A 19,998-nucleotide genomic window follows, 5' to 3' on the forward strand; every position below is an offset into this window, starting at 1 on the left:
GAGAGGCCAAGCAGGTATTATTTGCAGCAAGGATCTCTTCCCTTTGCTTACTACCACTATTACTTTATCACTTCGCTTCTGTTATTCTTAATAGATTATGGAGATGGGTATCATAAAAGAAGCTTAGACTACTTAATTATAGGTTGCATCTTATCTCTGTAGTGAATGGAGTATTTTGTTAACGTAGGTTTCCTCTTTTCCACACTCCTATGAAGATATTAAGCAGCTTTCGCCCAGCTAGATAAGTACAGTTTTCTATTCTGAATGTATTGATAACGTACTGAATTTTCCTTTAGACATTCATACCATATTTTACAGGTTTCTCCTAAGAAGGGTTTTCTCATGTCTGTGTAGGCTGATGCATTGGCACAACCACTGAATCCCTAAGGCAAGTAATTTGAATAAATTCTGGTTGTTATCTTACAAACAGCAAACTCTGGAGACGTTTCTCCAGCACATTAGCAATTTCTGGCGCAAGAAATAAAAAGTAAGCAGGAAGCAAAAGCAGTAAAACGAGCAGCTGCATAAAGCAGCAATATTCACTCACAGCAAGAGTAAGCAACATTTTTCATTTCTGAAAACATCTCATGCTGCTCCTGTGCTGCTGGATTGTGTTGTAGCTCAGTGTCAAGCTGCAATAGCTGATAACCGACCTGGAAAAGGACAACTTTCTGTGAACACGAAAGGCACTTCCACGCAGCACTACATTTTCTTATCAGAGTTTATTGTTGCACTTCAAATACCATGCCACTATCAGAATAATATCTATTTTTTTTTTATTTAAAAAAACTCTGAGAAAAATGTTTCCAGCAATATTCATTCAATGTGAATGACAAGAGTATTACATCTATAAACATCGAAATATCTATTTAATTTCTTCCTGAGGAAGTTTCACATTTTTAAGCAATGAAAAAGGGTATTCTGTACAAGATAGTCTGCAAATCATTCAAACTAATTCTTTCTGCACAAGTAGAACTGGGAAAATATCACAGTATTTTCAGGAATGTTTGCTCGAATAATTAGGTAATTGAGTATCAGGCTCTGTGTTTACACCCCCCAAATGGTCACTTTCTGCTCATAACCACACACTGGTTTTTAATGGCACAGAGGTCGGCAGAAAGCAAATTTCAGAATCTGATTTCAGAAAACGAAGGTGAAGCTCAAATAATCACGCAGTTGTCAAAGAAATTGCTTGTGCAGTTACCTACCAGGGGAACAGAAACCACGGCTGTGTTACCAGCCACAATCAAACATCCGACTTTGACTCGCAAACAGAAATTCATTGTAAGAAATCAGTATTTTTTTTAAGAGTATTAATACTGATAGTCTATTTCTGGAAACCAAACACTGGTTGTAGGTAAGCTGTGAAGAGAGAGGTTAAACTTTGCCAGATAACTCATGTGGTATGACTTGCTTACTCTGCTGTACTCATATCCATCCTATGACACGGGAAATAACTCATCTAGCTGCTGCCTGCATGCTGTGCTCAGCCTCCTCATCCTTCATCAAGCTGACTGCATGTTAAGTCACTCTTGTTTCTTAAAGGCTCCTGTTAAATGTAAGAACATATTTAAGTAGAATAGCTCTGGAGAAAACAGATGTGGCTTCATATCTTTTATAAAAAAGCGATAATCTATCCAAGGCTAAGGTCTTGCACGTGGAGGACTTATTATGCCAGTGCCTCATGGGGACCACTGTTGGGCTGTACAACTTCCCAGGGGACAATGTGACCAATGTGCACGTCCCCATCACTGCTCTGGCCTTGGCTGCCCACTCATTCCCATGCTTCTCCCAGAGAAGGAAGACAGAGCGGGAATTCTTTAAAACAAAGAATGAACTTATGAATGTGGCTGAAGGCCATTCCTCCTGCATGTAGGAGGCACTCAAATCTCTGTGCAGACGGTTCTCTCACCCTGAAAATATCAGGCACTTGATAGGTGCCCAAGGTTTTTCCCATTTTCTTCTATTTTCTAATTGTTCCACTGAAGAACGTGGAGTAACTGAGGCAGCAGTGCACAACGGGAGCTTTGTGCAATCCCTGTGGATTTTTTAAAAATGTTTGAGTGATGTTACATCAGGTTACATCAAGGGTAAAATCAATCACGCCGGGATGAAAACCCCGGGTATTTTCTCCAGTTATTCAATTTAGTTGTAACAAATCCATATAGATGCTTGCAGGAAGCATGAGCTGTGTCCATAGCACGCAGAGTACTTGCTTTTACAGATGTTCAAAATCCAGAGTATTTCTTTTATCAAATAAGGAGTATTTTTAAAGACAAGTCAGCTTTTGAAACAAATCCACACGACAGTGAATATTTAAAATGAAATGAAAATTCTCATTCTAATAAATAATAAAGATGTTCATCTTAAAAAATGTCTACTCTAGCAGGTCCTCATCATTAATCATGCATATTCCCTTAGCAAAAATGTGCTGTGTAAAGAATACTGGTATATACAGCAAATTTGTCTAGATTTTTTTCTTTACAGGCTTATCAAAACCACGTATTACATAGACAAAATCAATAAATAAAGATTACCAGTTAGAGGTACAGTAAGGATCTCAACATCTGTTTTCTATTTAGGGAATAACAGACTGGTTTCCATTCCATTACCTTGAAAGTTAAATCATATGATTACAGGAATGTCGTAAAACAGCACTGAGACACAGAAAGTTTTTCCACCATTTGATGTATGTTTTTAAGTATTCGCCCTAAAACAAAGTATGAAAACATTATAAGAGCTACTGTATAAAACACTGCATTTAGTACTGTAGTTCTCTTTTGTTTTCACTACCCCTTCATGCCTTTAGAAACACTCAGAGCCAAAGTTCAGTGCAGAAGCATTAAGGTCACAGTCAGCTGAAGTTGTCACTGATCTTCTTCCTCAGCTTTTAATATCAAATATGTTTAAGATGTTTGGAACCAGGACCTGTATTTTCTTCTCGAAATCTGATAGAATTTTGCAGCTGATGTAAACTGAAGGTTACTGAAATGTGCTACAATTTTGATAAGGTTGAAGGATCTTGGAAAGCAAAAAGGCAAATAAAAGAAAAAATAGTGCAACTTAAGGCAATAAAAGTATGGATCTCTTTCTGCTCTTTTTGAGTTTTTCATCCGTTTCAGTGCAGACACTCCTGATTCACAGCAAGCCTGTGAGTGCAGTGCCTGGATCTGGCTGCTCACAGAACCAGGAGTTTCTTCCACTGCTCCAGTCTGAGTCACAATTGTTTAAGTCTAATACTGCTCATGAGGACTATACTGCAATTTTTGTGCTTCACATGTCCAAATTAATTTCTGTTCAGATAATGGCTATATTCTAACATTTCAGTCAGTACAAGATCAGACATAATTATGGACAAAGGTCCTTACCACACTAAGGGTTTGCTGTTACAGGATATAATCACAGGTTCCTATGATAGTTTTGTTTGTATGACTTTGGTTTTCTCCACACTGCTTTTGCCAGCGGCTTCCAGATTCTGCTCTGTGTATTTAGTTGCTGTGCACAGCTAAGTCATATACATCACATAAACTGTACTACTCACCTGTGTTTGTACACACTTTGGGTTATTACCAAGCTGATTCCAAAGGCAGAAGTACACTTGGCATTTTGTGCTACATTAACTTTTCTTACCTTATGCAACACAATAATCAAATAGTAAGAAAAACTGTCAGCGGCCTAACAATGGGCTACAAAACCTACATGAGACACAATACTTTTAAACTGATATATAAAAATGTAAATATTTACCATGAAATTGGACAGGTCATGTATTTCTGACGCTTTTACCAGCTGTAAATAACTTCCACATTTGTGCACAGTAGTCCACAAGTCCACAGGCCCAGAAATGTTTGTAAGAAAGATCTGGCCCATCAGAGCTCTAAGAAATGCATGTATTTTTTACAATCCACATGCCAGCATATGGAAATAATTTCTATCTTTTCGAAGAGGTATATCTTACAAGACCTTCTGGTAGCTGCTGGAGAGTTTAGGTATGATGACTGAAGTGTGGAAGGGAGATTTCAAATAGCTGTTTTCCAATGCTATCTCACTTTCTGCAGCTCCTGTCTCAGCCACGATGGCAGGGGTTGTCCCAATTTGTGAAGAAGTTTTGACAGTTCCACGTTGTGATCTCTGTAGTAGCTTGACAGAAAGGCCCTGCACTGATGGATACAAAAGGAGGCATTTTTATTTAATAAAAGGCTGTACTGCAGTTGTTGTGAATTTGATGTTTCAAAGTTTGTTTGACATGTGTCAAAACTTTACTTTCTCTTATACAATTTATATGGTTTTATGCTATCTACTACATGCAAGTTTAAGCTCTTCAGTTAGGAACTGAACTCTAAAAGGTAATTTCAAAAGAAACAGAGGTCTAAATGAACACTGAAGTCAAGGATTTGATTCTACTCTCAGATAGTCATGTAAATATAGAATCACACTGAGGTTGATGCAGTTACTTCGAATTTACTGCACTGTGACTGAAATGAAAGCTTCTAAATTATCTCTGTAGGTAGACATGTATCAGTTAGTAACCTCATTTTGAGAAGTATTTAGAGTTGAAAAAGACAACAGTAAACAAATACAGTCTTGTCTTATCTCTGACCAAAATCCTTCTCACTCAATGATTTTGTGTCAGTATGACTCTACTGATGTGAAGTTACTTACAATTTAAGTACCAGGAGAAAAAAAATCCTGGCTTACTTGGTACATTAATTCTCACTGCTGCTCAAACTGTAAGTTTTTATTTGCATTTTAGTCAGGCTAAATGAAATGGGAATGCAGGACAGAATCAACATAAAACTTACTGGAGACTAAACTGCTGCAGCACTTGATCTGACAGAGATTTCCACATTTGAGCATTTCTCTGGGGAAGGTACTTAGAAAATTCACGGAAACAGAACTTACCCTCTCTTAAAACTGGGTAAGAGTCTGCATTACTTGACAGGGTCTAACTACTCTCAGGGACAAGGGACCAGACAGAAATATAAATACCTGACCATGACTGAGGAAACACATGCACTGTGGAGCCCCTGCTGCTTAAGTCCATAAGGTAAAGGGGACTGGGTTTCAGAAGCAGTTCATTTGGTCTTCTCTCCCTTCTTATGGTTTTGCCTGCATCAAGTCCCACATGTGGCAGCTGAATCCCTGCACAATGCCAATGAGCATAACAGTTTACCTCAGAATCCATAGGAGGGTATTTTCTGCCTTTGCTCTTTCCAAGACACTTTGTTTTTCCTTCTTCCAGGAGCTGACACCAGAATCCCTTATGTGAGTCGAACCTGAAACAAATATCTTGTGGTGTAAAAGCTGTAAAATACTTCAAGGAGGATAAATCTTTAAAGTTTAGACTGAAGACTTAAAAGGTTTAACCTAAAGTTATCAGCCTTATTTTAAGGGCAACCAAATCTAAGTGTCAGAATCCAAAAGGTCTGTGTGCACGTGTATTTATGAGGTACAGAGCGGATGTTACGTTGCTGACTGATACCACTGAATCTGTTTTTCAGCTAAAGTCAAAAATAAAGAGAAACTAATTCTATTTCCTTCCTGTTCACACATGTCAGCATTCTGTGTTCCACTTATGGAAGTAAAATTTCTTTTGATTGATCCAAAATTCCTACACAATTGTCACAAAGTTTTGTCTGTCAGCACTGAGTGGCTCAGGGGATGACTTGTGGAAAATTTACCCCTGAGCTGTGTTCTGAGGAATACATCCTGCTGACAGCTCAAACAAGTATGAGAGGCTTTATTTTGCAGTAACCTTACTTACACACTAACTGGTATTTTAGGAATGTTAGGAACATGTGAAAATGATAAATTAATTAACTCACGTTAGGGCTTCAGAGTAATTATAGTGAGGAGAGACTCCCAGGAATTTCTGTACTTCATCCATTACGGTAGATGGGTCAGTTCTCAGCTGCTGTCCATCAATAATGAGCAACTATAACAGGTAAAATAAGTGGAAGTTTAATTTAAAATTCATTATTTCGAGCTTCAAACTGAAACTTCCACCTCTGTCAAACTCCTTCATTACATGTAGAGTACTGCACCAGGAAACGATAATTGGTCCAGTTTTAATTATCATCATCATTAATGACCTGGGTAAATGGTATGTTAATTAACTCTGAAATGATATTAAATTGGAAGGTGTTGTGACAACAGAGAAATAATAATGAAGGACCCAAAAAGATAAGAAATATTGGCAGGAAATTGAGAGAGACTGGTCCAGCCAAGAAAAAATTATATTAATGGCTAGTACTTTTACAGAGAAAACATAAGGCTACCAGTTCTTCACTATCACTGTGGGATGTAAAATCTGGTAAAAATCTGCATGACAATGCTTATTGTTCAATATTCATGGATCGATTTTGGAGTAAAGCTAATGAAAACATAATGTAGAGAATTCCATAAGAATACCACCATATTACAGTATTGTGTATCTCACTAAGAGAAGATACAAGGCTGGCTGAAAAGAGAGTATGTGGAGAATAAAACCAACTGGCTGCATCAGAGCTTCCTTGGCACACTCTGGGAAAACAGAAGGTGCAGACTCCAGCCAACTTGTCTCAGCCAGAAGAGTCCTGGATAAACAGAAGGTCTGGATTGCAGCCAGCCTCCCTCAAGTGAAGTAACTTTAACTGTTGGGTGGGGAGCAGTGCCAGACACACTGCTAATGTCATGGAAATCCATTCCAGAAATAAATCTGCCAAGGAGATACTGATCACGTGATACTGTCTGCCTGGCCTTGTGTTATCACATGACGTCCAGGGCTTAGGATGTGCATCTCTTGAGGCCTGATCCTACACAGGGCCAGAAGGAGGAAAATGATTTGTAGAATATCCCCAAGGATCAGCATTCAGCAGGCAAGGCTTTTACAAAGGTAAACTTTAAGACAGTATATATATCTTTAAGGTTAGGATGTCAAGTTACAGTCTTATTCACCTGATAAGGTGGGAAGTAAGTTAGCCATCTTTCAATATGGATAGCGTACCATCCAGGTGCCAGGCATCTCTTCTGGAGAGCTCTGAGCTCAGAGGGGGCTCGAGGACCAGCTGTGATCACCTGATAGAAGCTGAATTTCAGAGCTGCAGGATCTTCATGTGATCGCTGATGCTGTAAAAGAAGTTACATTGCTGAACGTTACAGATCACAAAAGCTGGGAAAACCAGACAAAACTAGTTGGTCTTACTGACAAAAATTTCTTAATCTATCCTGTATTTTGAGCATGATCTAGATAACTGTGTCTACAGACTAATTTCTGGATGTGCTATTTACATAAATTAATCAAATAAGCACTTTTACATGTTTATATTATGGGCAGACTTTTGAAAAGGTGTTTTCTGGTATTTCAACCCTTAAAACACCTCCAGGATTAGGAGACACACCTCAGCCCATGTGTGATCACATATGGTCACTGACTGATGAATAAGAGCTTGCACTATCCAAACCCTTTACATACATGTATACTGAGAGGATAGACAGAGAGGACTCAAGGTGGAAACCCCGATTTGTGCCTGCCTGTGTTCTTCCAGGTCCGTACCTGGTACCAGGAATACGCCCGGTCCGACGGGTCGATGAGGATGGTGATGATCTTGGCCTTGGGGATGAGGGAAGCAGCTCTCTTGGGAGCTTCCTCAGAGTGGAAATAGTTGGCACTTTTCTCAAAGAGGAAGTCAGTGGTGACATTAGAAGGAGTGGGGAAGAAATCCATGTACCTAGGAAAGCAACATCATCCTCAGATTTACTCAAAAATCACACAAAGGTTGATAAATCTGTTAAGCATATTTTACTCTGGAATACTCAAAATAAAAGCTAACTGCCAAATAGAAGCAAAGGGAAGTTTACATTATATTTTTGATGATATTTTACTTGGTACTAGCTTTCTTCTCACTACATAACTAGACATTGCAGCTATTTTTTTGTAACTCGATGAAAATGTTACAATATTCATGTATCTTCTTAAAATTAGCAAATTCTCACTTTTCAGTCAGAACAAACTGCCGAAGCCAAAAGCAGAAACTGAGTTTTCCAAATTTGCCCTTTTGCTGACATCAATTACAGTGCAAAACTGTAAGAAAAAGATACTCAGTATCAGAATTGCTTTCACTCAGAAGAGTCTGTTTATGTGGGGAAGATGCACTGACACAGCTTCATTAGGTAAAAGGTTTCTAAGCAGTGACAGAATATTTCACTTATTGTTCTGAGACTCAGTTTTGGCGAAACATGGGTTGTATTCCTTTTAGTTTTGTGAGCTTTCCTCATCCATTATGAAGTTGAATTCAAGCAATAGTCTTCTTTATCCATGGCCCTCAGACAACTTCTCGTTATTGTTGGGGAAAAGAATAAACGGGAAATGTTTGTCTTCTTGATTCTTCAGTTAAACTCTACTGATAAAATAAATAAATGCCATTTAAAACAACCTCTCCTGAAGACCACTGATGACAACTTACACCTATCCTGCTTTCAAAATGGTAATACTGATGTCATGAGGGCTGAGAGAACCTCTTCTGCTTCTGTAGCTAGCCCAGCCAAAGCCTCAGTTAGGGTCAGGGATAAAGCTGCATCTACACAACCCCAAAAGAAATTGAACTGATTGTTATTCGTGATTTTTACAAGAATCCTGGCCAATTAATGGACTAATGAGGAGAGAGCTTTTATGTAATTACCACTCAGTAAGCTCATTGCAAGCCAGCATTAAAATACACTATCAGACTAGAAAGTCTGAGAGATTTGTCTGGCAGACAGAACGCAAATCTAAAATTAAGCAGCTACACCAGTGGGTAGTTGTGAGGATCCAAGACTCAAGTGTGAGAACCCGGCAGTGGTGAGAGGGGCACCCAGTGCACAGGTGGGTGCTGTGGGGAGAACCTGCCAAGAGGATATGCCTGGTCTATACAGGCTGACCACCACGAGCTTTATGCACCAGTGCCGTGTTAAGATGAAGGCAATCTGGCACAGGTCTGGCAGCCAAATTGCATCTGCACGTTAGGGAAGTGGATATGGCAGGAGGAACGAGAGAAGCAGCAAAGTGGTCTTCCAGCAACATGAAAATCTTGATTGTGTGGAAGAACTGGCTCACTGTACTTAGGCTGTCTCCATCAGTGGGGAGCTGCTATGCCTGGCTTGCCTGTCATCTTCACTGACTCCAAAAGCCTCAGCAGCAAGAAGGCAGCCTTCCCATTCCCAGTTGTTCATCCAGCACCTCTCAACTGGCTGTAACTGGCTGACACGCCACACTTTCCAGTAAAAATCTGCTGCAACAATTACAACTCGGAAAACCGAGTGACTGGCAAACAAATTGGATCTGACGTGTCTGCACCGAGAGCAGAACACTGCTCACCCTGTTAATTTTATGGATGAATACGAAGTCAAAGGCAATAAACCTACTTTCCCTTAAACTGGGGGTAAAATAAAGAAACAGGACAAAAAAATCAATAATCCTTCAGTGGTGCTCCCCAGCCACTACGACACATTACTGCTTCTCATCATGTAGTGCTTTACAGTGCAGCCCTTTCTGGAAGAGGAGAAATCAGGAGTGACTTCGGTGGAGTTGTGCTTGTGACTCCCTGGCATCCACGGAGAACATGGCAGCAGGGACACACAAGCTTTGTTTTACCATCCCTTACTAACCTACAGAGACACGTCCTCCCAGTTATTTGAATTTTAAAGAACGTTTTGAGAGGCTTTTCCTGTCCCCCCTTTTACATGATTACTATTTCTAAATCTTATTTCGAGGAAAAAAATGCCTCTCCCTGATTTTTTTTTTCTCATAAGAAATAAGACTTACAACGGGAACATAATTTTTGTGTCCATATATCCAACTAACAACCATTACTGTCCCAACTTCAAAAGCATGTGAGAATGAGAAAAACATATTTTGTTACTGTTTTGCATATATTAATATACGGATTTATACAAAAAGCCTCATAAAAGTTAATGCATTTATGACATTCTGTAGTAAGATTATTCTTCACTTGCATTTCTTTCTCATTTCACTGAAGGTTATTTCTTATCTCACTCTATATATGCACAGTTACCATTACCAACAGTAATGTCATTTTTGTATTGTTCACAATATATAAACTTGTATATTTATACTAATAACCCATCTTACCAATCAATCCCCCTGTGGTAGTTATTTCTATTAAAGAACTGTACCTCCTCAAAGGTTTTTGGGCTGGGGGAGTTACTAATGATGGAAGGATGCATGATCAGGAACAAATACAAGGCTGTGGTACCTGCAAATAGGATAAAAGTCCAAGATTTAAAAAAAAAATACACACACACACATTTTTTGGGGGATCATACTCACAGATGGACTAAACCGGCTTTATTCCATTTCATTTCAGTGAGGATACTGATTTATGTCACCTAAGATTCTGTGCTTTCTGAGCTTTCAGAAGGAAGACATTTAAAGAACTGTAAATAGTTAACAAAAGAACTGGAATGCCAATGCCTGAAATCTGGTTTTCACTCTTATAATAACTGTGTTTTAAAAATAATTATTGGTTTAAGTGAGACTGTCACAAAAAATAATTTGGAACTCTTGCACTCAAGGAGCTATTAGGGATTGGTGAAGATGAAAGGAAGCACATATGCAATTTTCTGATTACAGAGAAGAAAATTAACCATTAAGTTAATTTATAAGCTACTGCAATCTTGCAATTCAAACTGTCCATTAGCAACTTCCTGACTTGAAATAAATGCCAAGAAATAACAGGTTTCTATAAACAAGACACTTGCAGGACAGATAAGTACTTGCAATTCAGAATCCAACCCTTCGAAAAATGTCTGTCCTGTCATCTCCTCTTTCCACTTTGACAAGAGTTTGTCTGTCTTACTGTCATCAACAAAGTGATACTCACTTTGACAGCCCCAAAAATCTGACCCACATCTGAACCCTGCATTTCATTTATGTTTACTGTCCTGTTGTTGTAACTCACGTTATTAAAGTACCCTTGGGTGATACCTGAAAATTAAAAAATGCTGTTAGATGATCAAGATCTCTACACAGCAGCCTGAGTAAAATTATTTCAACTGACACACAGCCTATCTTGCTGAAATGCAATAAAATCTCACCAGTTTTCTGGGGTCCCACGACCAAGAATTTTGGCAATCGATCACAGGTTTTTTCCTTAGACCAGATATCTCTGTGCCGTTTGTCATCACAGGGATTCTGAAACAGAGAAGAAAACTCACAATTTCACTGGTCATCACACCTGAGAAGGTTCTTAAATTATCTTTATGTATAAACTACCAATTTTTCACCCATGTACAAATATATCAATGATATACAAGTTAGAAAGACTTTAAATCATTGATGAGTTATCTAATCACTGATTTTTAATTCTACATTACTGGAACAGCTACCACACTACACATGCTGCAGTTCTTAAAATAAAAGGGTAAATTAATTATGATTTAAGGCTTTCCATACACATACATATTCTGATCCTCCAGTTCAAACCAGTATGTAAAATTAATCTTGTTTTTTTCATTTGCTGCTTTACAACTGAATCAGTTTAAATTTGTTTTGGAAATCCTACTTGCAAACAGTTTTTGACACTGTTGTTTGGCAGTACTGCCCTGAGGTGAAGGGAATTATCTTCATGTACCCTTTCTAGGCTTAAAAATATGTAACTGTACTCAGATTAATGTGCATTATAGACAAAATACACCTTATTCAGTATGCCTTAGTCACTGTTACTTACAAATGTCTTTTCTAAGTAATTATAATTTTTCAAGTAATTTGGCTACAGGCTAATTTCCGTTTTTAAATTCATTTTATCTTAGTACAATGCAAAATTCCTGACATTTTCCCCCCAATTCAATGTTTTATTCAATAACAGCATGAATTTCAAGATGCATATTTAAGTACAAATTTGCAATCTCAGATCCTAAGTTGGCAATTCAATATCCAAGGCTGGAAAACATCTGAGTAAGAAGCTGAAACACATTTTAATGTTTGATTTAATAACGTTTGCTCCTCAGAGTATTTCTATCAAGTCACCTCAAGAAGATGATACCTGGGTTACATATTATCACTGCAAGGACTCAGGTACCTACAGCTTCTTGGTAAACTTCTTCCAGGGGCAGTTCTCAGCTTTTTCTATAACTTTCTAATCTATCTAAATCTATTTCTACTTGGTTAATCAGTTTAGCATTAGGGTATCTATGGTCTTAATGCTCTTTTTTCTCTTTATACACTTGGAGAAAAGTTCATTTCTTCAACTGCTAGAATATGCATATACACCTCTCTGTCAAATGCTTCACTGCTGTTAGTTCCAAAAGGAGAAGAGAAATAACTCAACATGCACTTTCCTGCCTTTCCCCATGTTTTTAAAAGTACGGTCACAAACAAAATTAATTAAAGATCATTTTAATTATACATCTTAATACATATTCATTTCACAGCCTTTTACAAGTGGCAGGTAACACAATCACACACTGAAGCTTCAATAAGCTGTTTTAAGGAGCCAACTGGTAAATCCAAAAATATGAATGCTTTTCTCTACAAGAAACCAAAACAAAGAATTTCACAAGAAACACCATTGAGACAATTTTTTTCTGATCTCTGAATCAGCAAACCTGCCCACCTGCCAGAGAGGGTCCTTTTGCTCAGGGAATAGTTCAAAATACTTGTGAGCCAGCTGAACTGGAGGAAGGGTTTGCAGTTTGAGGTTTGTCCAGGTGTGAACAAAGTTGGCCAGGTTGACAAAGGTGTACAAGCCCAGGCGGTCGTTTCCGTAGTTGGACAAGTGTGTCATGAAGATGCTGATCTGCAGGACACAAAATAAACACAGCACACACCTTGAGTCTCTGGATCGCTAGATGGCAGTGCAACCCCAGATAATATAAATATCATTTGCCTTCTGCTCTTATTTATTGCTGCAGGACTTGGATCACATTCACACAGACCTGACTACCCTTGCTCTTCATTGAATTACCTCCTCCTTCTCAAGTCAACTCCATGCAATCACTGAGGAAAACGCTGGAACAGGTCCCATGAGCTCTGTGAGCACCAGGGTATGCAATCCTACCCTGGGGCTGGGCAATACTGACATAATCTTTATGCAAATTTACTTAATGGAGGACAGAGCAAAAACAATGCTTGCAAGTTTAACTAAAGTGGAATACATATGCAATGTGACTTCTGTTTCCTTGGAAGAGTAAAGAAGGCAGAGACCAAGAGGTAGCTGACCTCTATTGCTGTGATTTAAATCTCTTTGCTCCAGTTGTAAATTCTACAGGATAAATAACTCATCTGTTCTACAAAGCCACTCTGCAAGCACTGGGCTGACAGACAAATCATACAGAGAAAAAGCAAAGAAACCCTCTGAAACCCGACTGAGTACATCCAAATAATTGTGCATAAAATACTCCCAAATAAAAAAAAAATCCCCAACTTTTAAGGCTGTTGGTATTTTACTCTCCCAGCACTGAAAGTGATGCTCAGAGACACCCTCCTGGCTCCATCCCGTGATCCAACTGCACTTCCACACTCCCAACGGAAGCAATGCTTCCATGGAGGTTTCTCATAGCAAGGGCGTGTTTGGATGCACCTAAAACCTGTGCTGATGAGCAGAGCAGGAACACATGGACTGCAAGGATGGTCTCACATGGGCTCAACGCTGAAACCTCTGTTTTGTACAACGATCCATTTTCCAAGGTAATTTTTCACTGATGAAACAGTCTGTTCTTACACCGAAATCTGCAACCCTCACCTCTCTGAGTTCTTTTTTGAAGTTCTTTTTAAAATAGAGCTCTCTCAAGATAAACTCTCCAGACTGATTTCCACTAAAAAATTAGAAACATGACTCTTTTTATAAATAAATCTGCTAATGCCATGAATGAGCAATTTCTATTTAAAGTAAGACCTGATGTAAGCCACTTTAAAAAAAGAAAGGCTTATCATGGTCATAATTCTGAAATTAGTTCAGGAACTGAAGTTAATCTTTTGTAAAGGAATTTTAGCCTTCAATTCAAAAAAAAAGAAGAAAAGAATGAAAAACTGGAATCTACTGCAGACAGGACTGAGATTGAAAACCCCTCCCCTCCTTTAGGTAACCAAATGTATAACCTTTTCAAGTTTTTTTTTTTTTATGTCAGTTCTCAAAGCAGGTACAGACCAGCCACAGGACAACACTGTTCTCAACAAAGGTACAATCAGCAGGTTTCCATAAAAAAGATTAACTTGTTTTCTTGACAGCCTCCTTCTTTTCCTACACCTGGCCTGACCTCTGACATTTTTAATGTCAATTCACCTCCTGGCAACTCCTCACCTGCCAGCAGCTACAGCACTGCCATGAAAGAAAAAGCAAGAGCAGTTCAAAAGATTGCTAGTTTGGGGAAAATAGGTATTATTTTTTTCCCCTGAAGAGAATATCACTGTAATTTTAAGAATGTCAAGAGTGCAGGCTGAAAAACTGATTGGACATATCATCATAAATAATTTCTAGCATATAAAACTCTGCCAGTGAAGGGGAAAAATACATCAGAGACCTTAGCTCCCATTTTACAGGGGGGTTTTTGTATGTCAAAAACTTTATGGCTAATTATTCATAACAAAGACGATCAAATGCTGGTTTAAAACGTGAATGACTGACTCCTGTAGAGAAGTCCATATTTAATGTAACCAAATACACCATCTAATATGTGACTTTAAAGAAAAGGTCTCCTTTACTTCTATATGGCATCAAAAATGCAACAGATGAAGCTGAGGGGGATGGTGTGTCACCACCCACCTCCCTGTGCAGGTGGTGCTGTTTCACACCAAGACAACACATAATGAATATTTTTTGCCTTCCACGTTGAGTTATGATGCTTTGTTTTGCTCTACCATACCACACCCTGATTCATTCAGACATGCTCTAACTAGGGAGAGTGATTACTCTTTGTCTGCAACTAACAGCACACTATACTACTGAAGATTTATTCTCTTAGAACCAGTGATCAGGAGATTTAAAAGGAATCCTTTGTGGGCATCTCACAAGGCCAGACCTAGTAAATAACACTATTTGTTCAATATTGTTGCACCTCTGGGAAATGCTGTAAAATACAAGCAGAGCTTCATATATTTCTTTATTCCTTCTTCAAAAGGGAAGCAGCTGTGAATGGATTTATATTTACTCTAACAAGCATTTTAACCTCCCTTTCAGATAAAAAGAGCTCATTTGATTTTATTATTTCCAGCACTCTTCTCAAATAATTTCTTTCAGGGCATCTCAGCATTTTCTTTCTCTCAGTGCAGGAGGATCACCCTTTTTTGCTGTTCCTCATACACAAACTATCATCTTGGTTGCACTTCAATGCACAGTCTCCACAGGATTTAATATCTTTCATGAGGGAACTGAAATGGAATGCAGACAACTTTTAAAATGATGGCTTGGGACTAAATCTGGCTCTAGGCAGCAGCTCCTTTCCTGCTCTCGCACATTTTCCAATCAGAGCAGTCAAGGTGCCTCCCTATACTCTGCCTTCTCCTTCCAGCTTCTCCCCAGAATTTCTGCACTCCTTCCCCATCAGGGAAATGGAGGGAGGTCGGAGACTTTCGGGATACTGATGATGTTAAACAGATTATTCTGACATTTTAAATCTGTGACTAGAAGAGTTTGTATAAGAAAAAACTGGTCATGAACATTTATTACATACTGGGTGTATACTTCATTTTTTTTTTTACCATATACAGATTTATTGCAGGCAATTCCAACTTGAATAAATTCCTATTATTAAACCAGACATCAAGGTACTTTAGTCACGGGCACTGTGTCACCCTTCAATCTGTGCAACAACATGAAAAGGCAGCACTGAGGCCTCTCAATGAAGTTATGTACAACACTCCAAAATGAAGTTCAATTATGACTGACAATTAATTACGTGGGTTCAGCTAGGCACTAGGAGCAGATGCATTACCAGTTTAGTATATTGCTGAGTTTTTAGCTACTGAGCTAATGTTTACAGGCCACAAGAGTACGTCTAACTCTCAGAACACTTATATTCCAATTAATTTGGCGTTGTGCACACTCTGTTTGCAGTCCTGATATTGTTTCCAAGTTGCTCAGAATATTTTCTTTCAGGTATTCAGAGGCTCAGTAACAGCTGGTTTTGCTCCATTAGACTGACACAGTGATAGAATAAACCACTTGTGCAAGGCTTTCCATTTGATTATTTTAAGGATCACAGAAGGGCAAAGTTCTCTTATTGGCCACAACTTTGATGCATCTCCTGTACACTGTTACAAGGAATCACTTCTAATGAGACAGCTAATCCTGTCTGTTCCACAGCCTTTCCATACTGCCTGTTCATTTAGGATTTTTTTGTGTTTTTTTTTTTCTATTCCACCCACAAAATACCAGACTCTGTCTGGCTTTTATGGGTGGGTTTTGAAGAACAGATAGGAAGGATGTAGATGAAACTCTTGCCTTTCTCACTCAAGCTTGTCAAATTGAGCCATCTTTCCTGCTTCTCACACTCAGTACAATTAAATATGAGGTTGTGCCAAGCAGGACAGACAGAAAGGGAAGATTTGAGCCCGAATGCCTTTGTTTTTGTTTTTATCTCTGTAGTGCCAAAGCCTGGGTATTCATTTTGTTCAGGGTCACATTAAGATACAGTAGGTTCTGCTGATGCTCACACAAACCCTCTCATTTTTAGTGCTAAAGGGGATAATTTCTCCCTTGCTGCAAGTCAATTAGCTTAATAACAGCTCTACTCACTGCAACTGGGGAGAGGTAAAAATTAAGAAGAAAATAATACTTAGAACTGAGCGCAGACAAAGATTACAATTATTTTAAGATCAATCAGACAAAGGGCTTAAAGCATTAACAGTCTTCCCTCTTGATCAGCACTGCTGTACCCATGTGGAGAACACACAGCTGGCTACACTTTCATTGTTGGGCTGTCAACCATTCGAAGGCTTTCACCAAATTCCTCTCCACAGGGCATTTTCCCTTTACTTTCCACCTGCAGACACACAGTACTTGTAAGGAAGTGCATGGAAGTGCATGTAATGCAATTACTGTAATCTTTTATGTTTGTTGTTCTTAGGGGTAGACAAGCTATAGGAATTTTTCATGAACTGTTGGTTCCCCTTAAACATTCACCTTGTAAGGCAGCAGAGCTCCCAGTCTGTATCTTCCACAGTTCAAAGGGTATTTTAGGACTGGGTTATCAGAGTTATTGAGAGAGCCTCGGCCAGTATTGATAAAGAGATTTACTAGCACACCTGAGAAGAAATGACGTGGTTGATGCCAGGGTCCATACCCACCTCATTGTTATACAAAGCTCAAAATTTAGCGGCTCATTTCCTTCACCAGTTACAAGACATACTTAGGAGACTGGTACAATTTCATTTTAAGAGACACTGAACAGAAATTTGTTTTACTAATCCAAGAATTTCACTGAATACTGCAGATAGAGAGAGATCAATCTGAAGTCACTGAAGATTCTAACAAGCCTATCTGGAAAAATACTTGGTAAAATGTTTTGAAGTGAGTACAGTGCTAGGAAAAATAGTAACAATGTGAGATAATAAAACAAAGACACAGATCTGTCTGACTGGGTGAGATACTCATCACTACACACTTCTAAAATGCATGTTTTCCTTGTGGCTTTGCTACAGAATTCCCTGGCTAAAACAGTGCGAGTCACACAACCTCCCTGTAAGTTAATTATTCAACTGATAATGTCGGGGAAAATAATGCCAGTATACTAATAATACAGGGCTGCTGAAACTTGCTATTTTTTTCTCCTGTAAAACATTTTGTGGAAGATCCTGATATAGCATGATCTTGCCTGAAGGCCGCTGCAGTCAGCAGGATCTTGAAGAGAAGACAGACACACAGACACACAAAATACAAAATATACTGTGGGGTTTTGTGGTTTATTCTGCAGATCATGGTTGATCTGGAACACCACAAGGAAGCAGAGCATCTCTTGTGAAAAACTACCATTGCACAGCCAAACCACAGAGAACTTTTGGGCTTTGCTCTTTCTTGGGGGCACTTCTTTCAGTGCAGGGTACTCACTGAAGTCTCAGCCTGGGAACTTACACCTCAAAAACTATGTTCACTTAAGATCAGTCATCCAAATTAAACGTAATGAAGGGATTTGTTAAGATTTACATTGACTTCACACCCATTTCTGGAAATTCTCATTGTTCAGAATATTGTTTAGCTGACATTCTAATGATTCCTGGGTTAGTGTTTCCTATTCTTAGTTTTCTGTCAGTGAAAAATAACATTTATAAAACATCTCATATGGGAATTTTTGCATCTCCTGAAAAGCTGAGTGTTTCCACATTAAGAAATCCCAGCAGTTTTAATGAGAATACAGGAAAGTTTATGAAGTTCAAAATGTCACTTCGTAATTAGACAGACTCATAAAGCTACTTTGTTTTCATTTTTATGTCTAAATCTTTGCCTTTTAATGCCTAAATCTAATTCTGACTTGCAAATTACAATATAAATACAAGCAATACCTAAAACCAACAAAGGTGCAAACCCTAATCTTCCAAATTATTACGTTCCAGGCTAATGCTGAGAACTTTAGAAACTATAAGCAGATATTTAAAATATGCATCATTTTTACAAGGCACTCCCTAAAAGGATTTTAACAGTTGGTCCTGGGCAGGTTTTGGCCTAATATTTGTTTACAGTTATATTTAGAAAATAATGTATTTAATTTCTATTTTTTAGCCTGTGTTGTATTGGGGATATCCCAATTTTCAGAACTAGGTGTTCACACAGCCTACATAGCAATGCATGACTTAAAGACCCAACTGTAATACATAAAAAGACATTACTGTACTCACGTTCAAGGACGTCAGGCAGGGACAATCAAAGGTAATTAATACCAAAATATCATGATTGTTTCACCTCTTATCTTGTCCTCTCCTCTGCTCTCCTCTCTTAATTCTTTTAATTTGAAAGGCTTATGCCTCAAGTACCCGTATTAAATTTTGCTGTTTCCCTACTGTTGTAAAATAGTTTTTGGCTGTGCTTCAATATGGAATATATTTTGTCCAGACTCAAAATGCTGTTCCTATGCCTTCCTCTAAATCTCATTTGCTAAGCCCAGTAACTTTCAGTTAAAATCCATGGATTGCCCAAGCACTGCTATGGTACCCATACCCTGGGACTCCTGCCATCCTCTAGGAAGGAGACCATGTGTGTTTTCCTTTAATTATTTTAAACATCTCAAAATGACATTGTACTTACTGGATTGAGAACCACTGTGAAGAACAACTCTCCTCCTTGAATACTTTTGTCTAGTTCCTTTGGACCTCCAGGATACTCTTTATAGAAAATGGTGTGGGTGAACAAGCCACAAGTTTGCCTAGGAAGCACCTGAATTTATTAAAAAAATAATTTAAAAAAAGACTCAAGAGTTTATACTTTTAATGAGATAATAAATGCCAGATAAGTAACACATAACTCATAATTGCTGGGTAGATTTGGCATCTTGACTTTGTCAGAAGTCAGTAATAATCTAGTTGAATTATTAACACTGAAATCACAACATCCAAAAATTCATCATATTTACTTTGTCTGTAACACCTCATCCTACAACCAAGTATTTGAAGCGTAGTCAGCAATGAGTTCTAAAATTTTAAGATATTTTGAAACATAATCTGAAATATTATCAGTCTATATTGTATTAATTAGTTCCACTTTTATTCGAATGATGGCTTTGTTGTAAATTTAAATTGGAATCTCAAAGTCAAACTGGTTTTTTATTTTGGCCCAGGCATCAGCAGCAATAATTCTACACTTACATGTGGGGAATTTAGCCAATAATCTTCACATCATAAGAAAGATTTCCTTCTCAATTAACTGTGCTAGTTTTGGAAGACCAGTTGCAATACAAAATAGTACAAACAAAATTATTTTAAAAAACACTCCAAGAACAAATCTTTTGAATAGGAAGAACTAATAAATGCAGTTAAGTTTTCCAGCAGAAATTTAAAATATTTTCTATCTATTTCAGAAAATAATTTGCTGGAGA

General features: G+C 38.2%; 2 protein-coding genes across 4 annotated transcripts in view; both read right to left on the minus strand.

Moving 5' to 3' along the window:
• METTL14 (methyltransferase like 14) overlaps nucleotides 1-614 on the minus strand; it is a 71,667-nt gene extending 71,053 nt beyond the window's left edge. The window contains exon 1 of the mRNA XM_039385469.1: nucleotides 548-614. The gene's annotated coding sequence lies outside the window, so the exon portion shown is untranslated. The remainder of the gene's footprint in view (nucleotides 1-547) is intronic.
• Nucleotides 615-703: 89 nt separating this feature from the next.
• The window catches only part of LOC113994116 (bifunctional heparan sulfate N-deacetylase/N-sulfotransferase 3), a 209,997-nt gene continuing 190,702 nt past the window's right edge, over nucleotides 704-19,998 (minus strand). For all 3 annotated transcript variants that reach the window (XM_039385466.1, XM_039385465.1, XM_039385464.1), the window contains 9 exons: nucleotides 19,212-19,340; nucleotides 12,591-12,773; nucleotides 11,074-11,170; nucleotides 10,109-10,232; nucleotides 7,535-7,709; nucleotides 6,937-7,107; nucleotides 5,826-5,935; nucleotides 5,174-5,276; nucleotides 704-4,160 (listed from right to left, as the gene is read on the minus strand). In XM_039385466.1, the coding sequence (XP_039241400.1) occupies nucleotides 4,041-4,160; nucleotides 5,174-5,276; nucleotides 5,826-5,935; nucleotides 6,937-7,107; nucleotides 7,535-7,709; nucleotides 10,109-10,232; nucleotides 11,074-11,170; nucleotides 12,591-12,773; nucleotides 19,212-19,340 (1,212 nt within the window). In that variant the 3' untranslated portion in view covers nucleotides 704-4,040. The remainder of the gene's footprint in view (nucleotides 4,161-5,173; nucleotides 5,277-5,825; nucleotides 5,936-6,936; nucleotides 7,108-7,534; nucleotides 7,710-10,108; nucleotides 10,233-11,073; nucleotides 11,171-12,590; nucleotides 12,774-19,211; nucleotides 19,341-19,998) is intronic.

The sequence above is a fragment of the Pipra filicauda genome, unplaced genomic scaffold (assembly GCF_003945595.2).
Source record: "Pipra filicauda isolate LSUMZ 115617 unplaced genomic scaffold, ASM394559v2 scaffold411_size619879_pilon, whole genome shotgun sequence".
Lineage (NCBI taxonomy): Eukaryota > Metazoa > Chordata > Aves > Passeriformes > Pipridae > Pipra > Pipra filicauda.